At 42.6% G+C, this 16,832-nt stretch overlaps 1 protein-coding gene across 5 annotated transcripts in view; it reads right to left on the minus strand.

Annotated features, from left to right (window-relative positions):
- The window catches only part of CHID1 (chitinase domain containing 1), a 670,857-nt gene that overhangs the window by 318,534 nt on the left and 335,491 nt on the right, over positions 1-16,832 (minus strand). For 4 of the 5 annotated variants that reach the window (XM_077287837.1, XM_077287836.1, XM_077287839.1 and 1 more), the window contains exon 10: positions 11,825-11,980. In XM_077287837.1, coding sequence (XP_077143952.1) covers positions 11,825-11,980 — 156 coding nt within the window. Of the gene's footprint in view, positions 1-6,407; positions 6,651-11,824; positions 11,981-16,832 lie in introns of those variants that run through there. The other variant, XM_077287838.1, reaches the window with a different exon arrangement.

Consider the following 16,832-nt stretch of genomic DNA (forward strand, 5'->3'; position numbering starts at 1 on the left):
AAAATGTTGCTTGTGAATTCATTATCCTTTTGTATGCTTTAGATCAGTGACAAAATGATGGCTTCCTAAATGACAAAGTTGTACGGTGCCACTTAACCTCATACTAAAAAAAAAAAAAAAAAAAAAATCAGCAAGTTTTCTTTATGGTTAGCCATCCACTGCACGTTTAAAATTGATAGTATTGTATAAGGGGGGCCTGCCGATGCCAGCGCCTAATTCAGCTGGATGTGACGCACATTCAGAAAAAGAGTATGGTGGCGCACGAACCCGCGGCTCCCTGCATGGCAATATACGCTGCCGGCCAGAGACCAGCAGCAGTGTCGGGATACCCGTCAAGAGTTGTGCATGGCAGTGACACCATGTGCCACCTAAGTCAGCTTGCCACATGTCGTAAGGTAAGGTAAGAAGAATCGTTTATTTTTTTTTATGTGTTGGAAAAGATCGGCAGAACGGACATTATACCTGGAAGGGGCCCAGGATAGGGGACATTATACAAGGACAGGGCCCAGGATGGGGCCAAGGATGCGAGTAATTATACCAGGAAGGGGTGCAGGATGGAGAACATTACACAAGGAAGGGAGTCGCTATACCAGGATGGGGGTCATAATACCAGGAAGGAGCTCAGGATTGGGGTTAGCATGCCAGGATGGGGTACATTGTTATAGGATAGGGGACATTACACCAGGATGGTGCCCATGATGGGGGACATGATACTAAAATAAAGGACAATGTTAGAGGAATGAGCCAGGATCGGGGATATTATCACTGTAAGGGGCCCAATGATGGGGGACATGATACTAAAATAAAGGACAATGTTAGAGGAATGAGCCAGGATCGGGGATATTATCACTGTAAGGGGCCCAGGAAAGAGGACATTATACCATGAAGAAACAAAGGATGAGGGATATTACTACTGGAAAGGGCACATAATTGGGAACATTATACCAGGAAGTGGCCCAGGGTGGGGGACATAATACCAGGAAGGGGCCTCGGACCTAGGATGAGAGACATTATTACAGGATGAGGGTGAGTAAAGAGGACATTGTTACAGAAAGGAGGCAGGACTGGGGACATTATTACAGAAAGGGGCAGAGGACATCCTTGATGGAAGGGGGCAGGATGGGGGACATTATTACATAGGGAGTGAACACGTATGTCTTTATACGATCCAGAATTACAAAGGCTGATACAGCTGACCAACATGGAAGTGGGGCCTGCTATAAGCTCCGATGTTTCGTGGAGTGCGCTGGTCACTTTTCAAAAATAGCCTTTTGACAGCCTCATTCTGGCTCTTATAGACTTGTATTAAGAGCTTGTGATGTAGTTTCTGACTTCCGGAAGGTCAAAAGCTGCCATCACAAGGGGGCTCAGGGGGACCAGAGTGGTGCAGAAAAATAGGGAAGATGCCGGAAAGTGAGTATATGACCAGGGGCAGGGGACTTACATTTAAAGCACCACTCTAGTGCTGGAAAAAAAAAGCTAGAGTGGTGTTTTAATGATTTGTTTGTGTAATGCAGAATATGAAGGTCGTCCAACCCTCGAGAAGATCCTTCTATATATCTAAAAGCGTTTTTGACAATGAGTTTTCCCACTTAGACAACCCTTATAAGTATAATTCAAAAGCAGTGATAGTAATGAGAATATAAGATATAGTGAGATTTTCCAACCTAATAATCTGACATTACCCTATTAATTACAAAATGTTCACTTCACCCTTAGGCTGAAATAAAATAAAGAAGCAGATATTAACCAATAAGTCAAACGCTAAGCCCTGAAATAGTCGGATTAAGACTGGAGAACATCAGTGGCTCCCTGTATGTAATTCGGCAGGTAATACCTACACCTTCCCATTAATAACATTGCGGTGTTCTCCGCTGCATGGCTTCACTTTAATGAATAAATAATCAGCTACTTTATTTATCACCGAGTAGATATTCGCTCAGAACAATCCCTCCTAACCTTTACACACGTAGCACAGATACAATTCCAGAGGTCTCAGCAGAGGGACGGGGTATTCTTCTCAATAAATGATTCAGTAGGTTGTTGAAAGGATGAAGAAGGTTAACTCCTTGTGAAACTGCTATTGTGAGGGGTTAAGAAACCTGAAGGACAGAATTTTTTTTAAAGAGTAACTAAACTTAACACTTGTTTTTAAAAATATATTTAGGCACCTGGAGGTCAGTATGATCTCCAATGCTTTATAATGGAAAGCCAAACCACCGAGACGTGGAAGAAAACGGAAGATGACCATTCGAATGGATGGAAGAATGGCCAGAATGGCAAAGGCTCAGATAATGATCAGCTCTAGGATGATCAAAGACAGTCTCAAGTTACCTGTGATAGTTAGAAGACGCCTAATCTCTTAGCAAGGTGTCCCCGCAAAGTCCCAATGTTAAAAAAGACGTACTGAAGCGGATACAATTTGCCAAAGAACACATCAACTGGCCTAAAGAGAAATGGAGAAACATTTTGTGGACTGATGAAAGTAAAATTGTTCTTTTTGGGTCCAAGGGCTGCAGACAGTTCAGCAGACGACTCCCCAAACTTGTCACTCAAGCCACACTACGCTCTGAAGACCGTGAAGCATGATGGTGCCAGGATCATGATATGGGCATGTTTCTCTTACTATGGTGCCGGACCTATTTACCGCATACCAGGGATCATGCACCAGTTTACATATATGAAAATACCTGAAGAAGTCATGTTGTCTTATGCTGAAGAGGATTTGCCCTTGACATGGCTGTTTCAACAAGACAACGACCCTAAACACACCAGTAAAAGAGCAAAATCTTGGTTCCAGACCAGCAAAATTGAGGTTATGAAGTGACCAGCCCAATCCCCAGAAATTAATCTAATAGAATATTTGTCGAGTGACATCAAAAATGCCGTTTCTGAGGCAAAGCCAACAAATGCCAAGAGATTGCGGGATGAAGTCCAAAGCATCCTGGGCTAGAATAACTGGTGACAGGGGCCAGAAGTTGGTGACTCTGTGCAACATAGATGTGAAGCAGTTCTAAAAAGCTGTGGGTGTACAACTAAATATTAGGTCAGTGATTCACAGGAATGCTAAATCCTCAAAAAAGTTAATATTGTGAGTTTATAAAAACAAATGCAGACACTGCTGTTCATTAGAACAGCGCAATGTTCATTTTTTTGTTATTTTCTGTAAAGTAGTTAAAAATTATATACATTTCTCTTCATGTTTTGAATCAGAAAACAGTGTGCAAAGTTCCCAATGCTGGGAATAAAAACTAGTATAAAGATTCTGTGACTAACTCATGTTTTTGAACACATTGCTATTATTTTTGAACACTACTGTACATTAGGACTGTGCTTCAAGGCTTGGTAAGGTCTGGCTCTAAATTTTGCTATGAGTCCCTATGGTTTAAGGTCCCAGAAGAGTCTAAGGGGATTTGCAGCTATCAATCAAGACATTCTTACACTTTTGTTATGCAAACTGATACGTTCTGTCTGATATATTCTATCACTCAAGAAACTACAAGAGACTGCACCAATAAAGTTTCCATTTAATTCCATAAAAAGCCACTGGTAAGAAGCGGCTACATAAGCTGCGGTGTGTGTGATCTTGCTGGTTATTACTGTGGTCTGAACGGACCGTGTAAGCTTTCTGTGCCAGGTTATGTCAGGAGCAAGCTGAGAACTCACGGTCCCTGACATATGGATTGCTTGTTGGAAACCGACTAGACTGCAAAGAAATATTCAATGGGATTAGCATGACCTTGGGCAATGTCACTGTCACTTTCTGTCAGACTCTGCAGTCTTGAGATGGCAGAGTTCCTTCCTTATGTGGGACTTTAAAAGCCATTATCACTGGTTAAAGGGGTTTTCTGGTTTAATCCGTGTTAGGATAGACTAGCAGTATAAAATCGGTGGAGGTCTGACTGCTCATAGACAACCCTGATGATCAGCTGTGATCCCTAAGGCTATGTGCACACGATGCGGATTTGCTGCGGATCCGTAGCGGATTTTTCCGCGCAGAAACGCTGCAGATCCGCACTGTGATGTACAGTACAATGTTATTAAATGGGAAAAAAAATAGCTGTGCAGATGGTGCAGAAAAATCAGTGCAGAATTGCTGCGGATTTCAAAGAAGTGCATGTCACTTCTTTTGTGCGGATCTGCAGCATTTCTGCACCCCTCCATGTTAAAAATCCGCAGTGGCAAAATCTGAAGAAAATCCGCACAAAATCCGCATCAATTCCGCATAAAAACCGCGGCAAATCCGAGGCTGCGGATTCTGCCAGGAGATGCGGATTTTGTGCAGAAAATTCTGCACCTCTTCTCCTACGCGTGCACACAGCCTTAGAGTACCGAGCGCTGCCTGATAAAGAGTTAAAGAGGTGTGGTGATCACAGGAGAATTTTGACCCCTTCAAAGAGCTAATCATCAGTGGTTCCCAGAATTGGACCCCATCCAATAGGATATTGATGACCTACACTAAAATTAAGCCATCAATAAAAAAAAAATAAGGCAGAAACCCAACTAATGAGTGAGTGAGTGAGTGATCTAAATTCAAGCCAGGTCAGAGAACAGAATAAGTTAGCAGGACCCAACCGGAGCACAAAACAGACCTATAGACCAGATTAGCAGAACTATTGACTATCAGTGGATGTCAGCGCTTCAGGGGTTTAAATAGTTCACAGCCCAACCCAGGGGATCTCAGAAAGGAATGATAAAAATCAGACCCAAACTATCCCCATAGTTCCCTGACAAAGCAGATCCAAAAGTGCCAGAAAAAAACAGGACTTTTGTCCTTACGCATCACCAGCAATAAAGGCATGCTGCTGTGGCCAAAAAGGAAATAGAGGAGACACGAATCGGCATAGTTGTTCAACAATTGATGAATACAACCAGGTTTATCAACCACAAAAGAGGTGTGAGACCGCTGGACAGGAGCTGTGAGAACAGTCTCTCAACCTAACAGAACTGGTGGCTCTTTTTTCGATTAGCCGGCTGGCTCGACATCATAGTAGCAGCATGATGTACATGTGACATCATGCCAGGCTGGGTAATCAAAAGAAGAGCTGTGATGCTCTTAGATAAGAGGTGGTTGTTAGGGCTCCCATTCTGCGCTATGGTATGAGTCCATCAGATCAGAGCCACTGCTTGTCTCAGTGCAGGACCCCAAATAATAAGGCATATGATGAGAGCTGTCCAGACTAGACCCTAATATATAGGGAGGAAGATGGCTCCAAAGTTAATCCTCATTGCACAGAAATCCTTCTACAATCATATCTACATAACAAAATAAAGAAGCCCTCAGTGCCCCAGGATAATGGCACTGCTCCATACATCACACAGGTTGTCCTTCTGTCTCCATTAGCAAGTAATATAAAGGACATGCAAACAGTGTTCCTAACCAAGGAATGACAGAACTAATGAGCACATAGACAGTGTCACCTTGCATGCTTGATGCTGTGCTGCTGTTCTCCAATGCCAAAATGTACAACCTCCCAGAGAAAGCCCAATCCATTAAAGTCACTGAAGTGGAATTGTCCCGTGGATCTCCTAACATTAAATGAGAATTTATGTTCAGAGCATAAGGTAACCTAATTACCTCGCCATTGCAATATACTGTCTTACCAGGGGGAAAAAAGATTACATAGGGAACTATTTGCTATTTTAAGCTATTTGAGCTTGGATGGTCTTGGTATGAGGAAGATCAGAGCTGAAGATGTGCACTTGTTTGTATATCTTAACTTATGACAGTTCTAGTCAATGGAATCTCTCTACTGAACGTACATGAAACATGACCCACTGTGTATAGGTGATAACTGTAAATCTGTGGGGGACCTAGTTGTCAAATGTACTGCCACCGACTGCCATAAGGGGGTCCCAATTCCTCTAATTGATAAAAACTGTGGTCAAGTATGCATATCTGCCAAAGATAGCTGAGCACAGTAGTCAGCGACTACCAGCTATCACCACTCTAGTCACACAGAGGATCTGGGACCCCCGTTCTGGGGATTTGTGGGTAACCTTCTAGTCTGATCTCTGACAATCTACCAGTTATCACTTTTGCAATGGATAGGTTATAATTGGTAATAAAAGGGTTGGCAAGACCTTGCTCTGACAGTTATTGTTGAGAGTCCATGGTCACCGGAATAGAGGCCTGTGAACCTTTCACTACCTGTAACATCCCTGATGCTCAATAGCAGGCTACCGTGCTGCCACCATATGAAAGATGCCCAAACGAGGTAGTCGTGTGCGAGCTTCTGTTCCCACTCACGTTGGCATCCTATAGACATCTCGTGTCCCAGTCCCATTGTGCTGCTGTGTGTGAGGTGCATCACACTTACTTTGGGGCTGCAGGACTTTTACTGAGTCCAGGAATCCCTCTTCTGGAACCAGGGAAGCAAATAATGAAGGAGCCAAGAGGTTCATAAACCAAACAAACGTTTACTTGGTGAATAGCAGTAATTACAGGCAGATATAGAGGATGAGGCCCAACGGGTTGTCATCTTTCCCACAGGTACTGAATGCAACTTCAGCCCTGGTTCTCAATATCCATAGAATGTCCCTCTCAATGGTTTTCCTAGCCCTAGGGAGTCTTCTCCATCACTAGCAGTATATTCAGAATACCTTCTGACCCCATGTAGCGGTGCAATGGCCTTCACAAATGTATAGTTCTACAAGAATAGATCCAAAGAAAGAATAAGAAATGCATAAATCTAAAATCAACGGGTGTTGGCATTTTAGAAACAAAACAATCGATATTCATATTTCACTTGCGAAAACCATATACTGTACGTATGACAGCTAGAAATAAAGGATCTCATCTCAGGCTGCAAAGATAATTAAGAATGTTAATTTACGGTTTTCTGATGATTCCAAATTAAGGGCTGTTTTTGCTGAAATCACAGTTTTTAGCGGATATTAAGATATTGAAATAAAAAGAATCAGATATTTCTTTTAAATTCTAGTGATCCTACATTTTCAAGGATCTTTGAACTGTATGAACAGAATAAGAGAGAAAGACAATGACGTCATCTTAGAAAGATTTTACTTTATAGAAAAGCTTCAAAACTACTGTATATACCGATATTTATTTTACATAGCGCCATTAATTCCATAGCACTTTACAGACATCATCATCACTGACCCCCATTGCGGCTCACAATCTAAATTCTCTACCAGTATGTCTTAAAGGGAACCTGCCAACCCCCCATGGCGTTTTTAAGTAAAAGAGCCACCTTCAGCAGCACTAAGGCTGCATTCTGTGAAGGTGGCTCTTATGCTTAGTATCCCTAGGAACGCTGAAATAATCACTTTTATAAATTGCCCGCCATACCTCTATTGTGTCACGGAGGTATGTCTTCTCCCCCGGTGTCAACCGCCTCCGAGACGTAAATCATCTCCCTCTTGCATCTGTGCGCCACCTCCTGTGTGACAGGTTCCCTTTAAGGAGGTTTTTTAAGTTAAGACATATCATCAATATGCGATTGGTGGGGATTCAGCTTCTTCCGGTAAGCCCATAATTATAAATGGCTGACCATCAGGCATCCAAAAAAAAGGCACCAACATTAGTTTCAAGGGTGCTGCCCCTTTGTTTAACTAAGTTGTTGGTGTCAGTGTTCGTGCCCCCATGATCAGAGATTGATGGCATATTCTAGTGTTATGACACCAGAATTTAAGGTGAAAGAATCTCCAAAATATTGGCTAAGAAATAAGCAGATGTTATAAATGACGTCTGTATGAAATTCATTAATACATGTTTTTATTCCTTGGTCTTATCACATATTGCACAGTATGTTTTCATCAATTACTGAAATGAATGGGCTATGTAAGTAATCCCCAGACATACTTTACAGCTGCTCGTATCTGCTTTCACTGATGGCCAGCAAATGGGGTCCCTATTGGTGGACTTCACCAAATAATGAGACACTATCAAAATGTTTTTGCTGTCAAATGAGGTACCACTACCTTATAGTTCTCTTACCGCAGTCTCCACAGGACAGTAGTTGTGAAGACACTCCCTGTTCTCAGGGATGTCAAAAAGGACTAGACTCGATAATCGTAATAAACATATGGTGGGTGCTGGAATTAAACTTGATTTTTAGTAAAATAAAGATACAGCGACTAGGCTAGTAATTGCACATGGATTGAGGATACGGATGACACATGGCCTAGGGTTACAGATGACACGTGGTCTGGAGCTACTGACGACATGTGGTCTGGAGCTACTGACGACACGTGGTCTGGACATACTAACGACACGTGGTCTGGAGCTACTGAAGAAACGTGGTCTGGAGCTACTGACGACACGTGGTCTGGAGCTACTGATGACACATAGACTGGAGCTACTGACGACATGTGGTCTGGAGCTACTGACGACACGTGGTCCGAAACTACTGATGACACGTGGTCTGGAGCTACTGATGACACGTGGACTAGAGCTACTGATGACACGTGGACTGGAGCTACTGACGACATGTGGTCTGGAACTACTGACAACACGTGGTCTGGAGCTACTGACGACATGTGGTCTGAAACTACTGATGACACACGGTCTGGAGCTACTGATGACACGTGGACTGGAGCTATTGATGACACGTGGACTGGAGCTACTGACGACACGTGGTCCGAAACTACTGATGACACGTGGTCTGGAGCTACTGATGACACGTGGACTGGAGCTACTGATGACACGTGGACTGGAGCTACTGACGACATGTGGTCTGGAACTACTGACAACACGTGGTCTGGAGCTACTGACGACACGTGGACTGGAGCTACTGATGACACGTGGACTGGAGCTACTGATGACATGTGGTCTGGAACTACTGACGACACGCGGTCTGGAGCTACTAAGGACACGAGGTCTGGAGATACTGATGACACGTGGTCTGGAGGAACTGATGACATGTCATCTGTTGTTACTGACGACACGTGATATAGAGCTACTGACAACATATGGTCTGGAGCTACTGACGACGTGATCTGGAGATCCTGATGACACGTGGCCTGGAGATACTGATGACACGTGGTCTGGAGATACTAATGGAATGCTGATTGGGACTACTACGCACATTTTTATTAACTACAGTTGGAGAAGTATGATGTATAGGTGGCACTTTCATGTTTCCCTTTAAAACACATATTGAGTTATCTCATACAAGTAGACATGGATGCAATATGGCAACGTTTACTCATGTCCTTGCTAATGTATGTCTATTGTCAAATGAAAAGCTGTGGCAGCTGCAGGAATTCACTTTTGGGGATAGTTGGAAATGTTCTTTTGACTGTATTAATGGAGAAGAGTGTCATTCGTATAGCCTAAATATAGCAATATTTTAGAGACATGTGTCCAGGGAAATCCTGTCATAACCAGAGGCTTGTTGCTAGCCTCAGGCCAATATATACAATCTGCACTACAGGATAGCAGTGGGTCAGAGGCATTCATTCAACCACTGCAATAAAACTCACCGAGAAGAGATGGTTGAAATCAGTTCATTCAGCATGTTTAGTCTATTCCCTGAATATGTAACATAACATTTGGTGATGATCATGAATAGAATATAGAGCGTAACCTTGCAAATACATTCAGAGTTATTAGTAATCTTACAGTATTTCTTGCTGGTTCATTGGTTCCACAGAGGTTTCATTAATGAGTTTCATTTTGAGAAGAGTTATGTGTATAACAGAAACTGTACAATAATCTGATATAGGATACATGATCTGTAGCGCTGCTATGCAGGAGCTCAGCATAGGCTCTGTTCACATTTACATTTTGACATTCCATTTCATTTTTGGGAACAGACAAACTGCGCAATATCAAAAACGAATCCATTGATTGACTTGATGCAGATGGAAACAGTGGAGCCCCATTAACTATCGCGGGATCTCTCTGGGTTCCTGTATGTGTCAGTTTTTAGCTTGATGCCCTCTTTCTTTCATTCTAAAAATGAACACATAAAACCAAGAAGAACTTCAAAATACCCAGTGTGGCCTTTGGCTTCCATTTGCATCAGTTATGCACAGCCTTAGTTTGTTAGTTTTGTTTTAAGCAGAGAAGAAAAAAATAAAAAGAGATCTGTTGCACCAGATATGCAAACTGAAACCAAGGCCCCTGTAGATTATTATGGAGTTTGTTTGAATCCAATCTTTTAGCATTCTTGCAGAACTTTTACTTCCGTTCAAACAATTGACACGTAAAAGAAGCTATGCAACCCATAATAATCAATGGGACCGTCGATTTCGGCTCGCATAACTGATTTAGCAGATCACCTATTCCATTTGTCTGTAAATAAACAAAGAAACCTCACAACGCAAGTGTGAACATCGCCTAAGATCAGGTGGAGGAGTCAGAGCCTGTTGCTCGTTTCTACCCACAAACAGCAGAATTTGGAACGCAGCTTTGCGATAATATAACTATAGATGTCTACAAAATAAGTAAACACATAATGATAACCCCATTAATCTACTGCTGGGGACCCTTATTCTTTATGTATATGGGTGATATCAGTGTCGGACTGGGGTGCCAAGAGCCCACCAGTAACCAACTCCAGAGCCCCACTTTTCAGCTACCTGCAAATGTGACATTATCCTCAATCACAAATTTATATAATGATGAACGGGGTAGATTGTTGCATGAACAAGATGCCGCCTTTGTCTGTACATAGTGATTCAAGTATATTGTGCTAAGTGCTCATATAGGAGGGTGGTGGCCCACTCTTGTACAGGGGGCCCACCAGAGGATTCTCCTGTATTCCTGTGGGCCAGTCCGAACCTGACCAGGGGCCCACCGGAGGATTCGCCTGTTCTCCTGTGGGCCAGTCCGAACCTGACCAGGGGCCCACCGGAGGATTCGCCTGTTCTCCTGTGGGCCAGTCCGAACCTGACCAGGGGCCCACCGGAAGATTCGCCTGTTCTCCTCTGGGCCAGTCCGAACCTGATCACGGGCCCACTGGAGGATTCGTCTGTTCTCCGGTGGGCCAGACTGAATTTGTCCAGGGGCCCACCGGAGGATTCTCCTGTTGTCCTGTGGGCCAGTCCAAGCCAGGGTGATTTTACAGGTGCAATTTTATTACTCATAATGAAGCAGTTAACACATGAAGTGTAGGAAAAACACAGCCATTGCTAAAAAAAAGTTACATTATGAAAGAAAAATACTGGGCATACCGTTTATAGCTATAATATGAGAACATACCAGATTGGAGAATAGAAATCTTACAATTCCTTGGCAAATCTAGTGAATGTTGTTTATGCGCTGGTTAACACACATTAGTGCATACTGCACAGTTATTTCTCTATATATTACCTCCAAAGTCGCCTTGTAAACCACTTTTCATTGTGGCTGTTATGTTTATGACGTGTTTATAGTGAGCACTGAGGGAGCTGTTACCATTTGTGTGCAGAATGCTACAATTTATATCAGCAGCGCTGACAAATAGTAAGGTCTGCAGCACTCGCCGGCATCGAGAATATACAAAGTAGCTGTACAATCCTTCTACAGCAAAGCAATTCTGAAAGTGCCATTTTTCAAGCAGATAACGGAGGAGTTGATCTGCCCGAATTTGCTGTTTTGTGCTGGGAGCTATGCTGATTCCTTCTGAGATACAAATACGTAAAACAATTATAGTAACAGCATCCGAGTCTTTCTCTAAGAGAAGATCGAGCTGATCATTTTGTTTAACCTCTCAGAGATGGCAACAACAACAAAAAAAAAAAACAACAACGAGCGGCAAAACATCACTATAGATATTTCTGAAACCTGAAATTTAGACATTGTAAATAAAATGAGGTAAAGAAGCTTCTTGGCTGTAATCACAAATGTCAGACTTGATAGAAATTCCCTTCTTACCTGCTCCCAAGAATTGGCTCACCAGATGCACCAAGAGCAGAATAGTCCATCCCATAAAAGTGCAACCCAAGGAGGATCTTCTTCCTCCATTTTGACTCTGGGTCTAAAATTTGCACACACGCCTGAACCCATGAAATTGGAGAGTTGGGACCTGGCCTAGATGAAAAATAAAAATTGTTACAGAGTGAAAACATTCTAAAAATATCAAAAGGACATAATTTTATTTTTTCTTTAATAATAAACTTATGTTATCTTGTACATCCAAACAAAGAAAAATGCGTGTCATGACACAGAATGATAAATAAATTACTAATGACATTTTAACAAACTTTATTGAAATATAAATACTAAAAACAATGACATATCAATGATTCCAGCAGTACAATGGCTAAAACTGGTGGGTGAACCACAGTGGAACCCCAAGATAATTGGTATATATCACAAGGTGCTATGTATATTGAAGCAATATAAATATATAACTAATCAATAATATACAAACATAAATACATACAAAAATGTCTATGCAAAAGTACATCAGTAAATAATCAGCCAACATCAATTATAGATAAAAATCAAATATTAGAAAGAGAAAGCAGGGGCTCACCCACCAAACACCCCACGTGCGTTTCGCCATTGACCCCTGATGAAGCAATTGTGAAGCATACGTCAGGTGTTTGGTCCTCGCTTTCTCTTTCTAAATAAAAATCTAATAAACATTGAATAGAACGTTGAAATAGTGACTAAATAATTATTTTTATTACCACTCTGCAACAAAAATAAAACAATGTAACAATTCTAGACCTGTCAGACCTAAGAAATGTATTACCTAAGATAATCATATAGTAAGTGACACCATTTTTCTTTAGGAGCTTTTCAAGTCTCCGCTTTTTTACTTTTCGGCTTACACGGTTTAATGCATATTTTATTTGCAAACTGTTCGCGCATTGACCTCAATCTAAAAAGGGAAAGGCATTGATCGCTTCTTCACATCTGAGCGACTAGCACGGCAGACATGATAGGAGAGAGGGCGAAGGTGCAGTAAGAGGTTTTACTTGTCATTCACATCACTGACGACAGAGCAAAGTAACAAGAGCAGGTGACCGTGTCCATACAGCGGTGGGTGCAGCCTGAGTGCAGTTTAATAGAACATTTTGCAGGAGCAGCTGCAACCTCTGGACAGAGTCAGGAGTGATGAGGACATTTGAGAGTCATTTTTGCAAAAGCAAGAACATCAATAAAAAAGACTATGACCATCTGTGCATTACCACGTTCATTCCTAAGGGCTTATCTAACCTGTCCATCACACCCAGGATGCCCGAGCTGTCCACATAACCTGCTGTGACTTGGAATAATGAGCAGAATGTCAAGTTTAAAAAACTGAAAAATGTGAAAGAATCTGTGCAGGTTCATGCTCAGTTGTCAAAAAGTCATCGAAACATAGGGTTACAGGCATTATATTATATCTATGCAGCAAACTCTAAAAAGTATTATATTCACAATCCCCACTGACCCTCTTCTAATGATAAATGGTCTCATGTCAACAGAATGTACAAAGACCGGCTCTGTGCGACTGTTCTGGCCACAGTTATGCCACCGCTACAGCAGGTCATATGCAAATCCTGGCTCGAAGAGGAACCGCGGAGGCCGGCAGGGGACCCAGGCCGCATTAGAAGAGGACCAACAGCGATAAATCAGTGTGAGTATACTTTTTTTTTTTTTTAAGAGAGGAGGAAACCCCTATAGGGCATGTGCCCATGGCATCTTATAGAGGTCGGTATGCTCGTTGGGTTTTTGAAGCAGAAGACGCTTCACAAAAACATTAGTAGGTGTTTTTCATGAAGTGTGTTCTACAAGAAGTAGGGGATAGATAAAGTGAGCACGACTTGTAGTGTTGAAACCAAAGAGAAGCAAAAGTATGCAGAGGAGCTAACAATTAGACGCTTTCAATCAAGACAATATACAAAATTGCTTCTATTTTCAAGGGGTTGTCCACTTTTGGACAACACCTTATTTAAGAAGTTGTCTGGTCCAAATCGATAAGTCTGCAGTCGCTCTGTGAGACTGCAGACTTATGAATTCCCACAGCGCACAGTATTTCAGACCCGGGAATGGAGGGTATGTATGAGTTATACATACTCCCGGCCAGCTGGCACGGCCTCGCTTTCATACACTTGTAAGGAAAAAGGCCATGCTCTCTAGTCGGCCACTCCCACTGGATGTCCGCGTCACTAGACGGGGCGCGGCCTTGTTCAATACAAGAGTATGGACAGCGAGGCCGTGCCCAATGGCTGGGGGTATGTATAACTCCTACCCTCCAGTCCTGGGTCAGAAACCGGTGAATCCTTGTAGCACACAGTGCATGCACTGGTGGGAAGTTATAAGTCTGCAGTCTCAGAGTTACTGCAAGGAAATATGCTGGTAAGTGGGTGGTAGGTATGTGTCACGCCTCTTGTGTCAGAGTATATTGAGGTAGGCTCGTAGGTTTCAGGCCGTAGTGCCAGGTGTCCTATGTGGCCCTAAGTTTAAGTGTGGTCGGCGTGTCCTCCAGCGGCGTGGTGTCCACCGGACTAGCGGTGGACACCGCGTCGCTGGAGGACACGCCGACCAAACTTGAACACCTGGCACTACGGCCTGAAACCTACGAGCCTACCTCAATACACTCTGACACAAGAGGCGTGACACATACCTACCACCCACTTACCAGCATATTTCCTTGTCACATTGGGCAGCACGAAACGTTTATATTGTTCTTTTGCTGCATTAAAATACAAAAGAAACTCACTATAAGTTGAGTGCCAGGTTTTGATTACTTTATTGACACACGGTGTGGGAACCTACCTTGGCACCCTCTACAGTAGTGCATACGGTATCTTGTTCTCAGAGTTACTGCAGACTTATTGATTTGGACTGGACAACCCCTTTAATTGCGCCAGTCTCTCGAGTACATTGAGAAAAGCTTTTTCTCATCTCCTACCCCAGCGCTTTTCCAACGATATCGACACTGGATCTCCTGATACTCGCATGACAGTATGATGTGATGTGTGTGCTGCAGACAATCAGCGACCGCTGACCGGCTGCTGTCTTCAATATTTAGTCACAGAGGAGAATGGCTTTGATGGAATAATCATGAGCAGCAGCACATCAGCAAATGTTGATTGGCTGCTGCACTCACGTGACATAAAGAGACCCCGGAGCTGACATAGCTAGACACTGACTGACTGGCACTGACGCGGGAGGTGGGAGGTGAGGATAAGCTTACTTTACTTAACTTACTTTACGTTACTTACTTTACTCAAAAAACTCGGGCATTTAAGAAGGGGCTACCTAAGTAGTGGACCCATTTAATTTCTTCAAAAATAGGACACAGCGTGGTGCAGAACCTTAATCTCATATCAAAATTGCATTGTATATTCATTCCGTTGAGCATCAAAGTCCTGGCAAGAAGGAGATCCCACTAATAATAAATGTACAGTTTGACCCCCTGATGATGTTTGCCCCCCACCCCTCATACTAGATGGCAGGTACTAAATACAGACGCAGGTTATGAATGTGCGTAGAAACTAGACTATCTAAATTAGACCTTCCTTCCACATGTCTAACATTCAGAGAGCAGACCTACAGTAGTAGCAGAATGTAAATGGTATTATTCTAATATTCGGCTCATTTCGCAGCTCCAGCAGACAGCGCTGCCATTTCTGCAAATTGTGAGAGTTCCTCAATTACCTTAATCATAGTCTGGATAAATTAAATATCGCAGTGCAGTTAAATGATTAAATTAACCCGCCTGCGAGTCTCTGTAACCCTTCATAGTCTGTTGAGGGCACTAGGAGAAAGATAGAGCTGCAGAAGGCTGACTTTTTTTGGATTCTGAACTATAATAAATCACAGTTCCTTTAAAAATAACAAGACGGTATTTTGGAAAGCAAATTATATTTTCTGTGGGCTATCAACCGGCATTAGGACAAGATGTATTCTCGTGCATGGCTGCAAATAACCTTCTCTTTTCCTAAGTCCCTGGATATCCGGAAACTGAATGATAACTGCGTTCCCAACCTGCATTTCCCTTGAGTTTCTCTGCTCTTCTGTGACAATATGTATTTTATTTATTACTGAGAGATCTGCAAAGTAATATTACAGATAAATCCTTGAATTGTATTTGGAAGTTCAATATCAAAATGTCACGTTATTTTCTACATCATTTATACAATAATTGGCTATTGAACGCCTAAAGCGATAGTGTGATTCTTTCACTTATGTATCCAGACAGTAGAATATACTGCTTTTCATATTTTAGATCCATAGATGACCAGAGAGCTCACAAAATTCCCTTTTGTTAGGGGTAAATTAATGCTCCCTGCAGGAATACATGTTCATAGCCTTTATCCACCACTATGTTTGCCTAATATAGTACACCTATGCCATCAGCCCGGATAACATAGCTTTACTGTGTAGCTTGGTGTTCAGTCGCACCATGGTCGTCTCTCTTGTGCATAGTGATCAGGAGCCCGCCATAAATAGCGGGGCTAGTGGTGTAATGGCAGGGATCAGAGATAACTCTCCATCTGGCCATATAACTCCTAATATGCTTCAAACAATTGTGACCGCAGCATCTAAGCAGTTTGAAGAAGCATAATAATATGTTAATAATTTAAAGAGATTGCCCGGGACTTTTATGATGATGATTTATCCTTAGCATAGATCATGAACATCTAATCATGGGGTACGACACACAGCGGCGAGCTGATCAGCTATTGATCAGAAGTTATCAGTTACAAAGGAAAACTTCACAGGTCCGTCAACTATACAGGCATCCAGACCTTTCTTGAATTTTAGTAGTCTAGCTTAGTGAGTTCCATAGTCTCACTGCTCTTAGGGTATGTTTCCACGGTCAGGATGGCCGGCGGTATCGCCGCGGCGGCGAAGCCGCTCGGTGCTAAGCCCCGCCCCCTTTCTGGGACGCGATCATGCCGGATGTGTTAACTCTTCACATCCGGGATGATCGCTCTCT

The sequence above is a fragment of the Ranitomeya variabilis genome, chromosome 2 (assembly GCF_051348905.1).
Source record: "Ranitomeya variabilis isolate aRanVar5 chromosome 2, aRanVar5.hap1, whole genome shotgun sequence".
Taxonomy (NCBI): Eukaryota; Metazoa; Chordata; class Amphibia; order Anura; family Dendrobatidae; genus Ranitomeya; species Ranitomeya variabilis.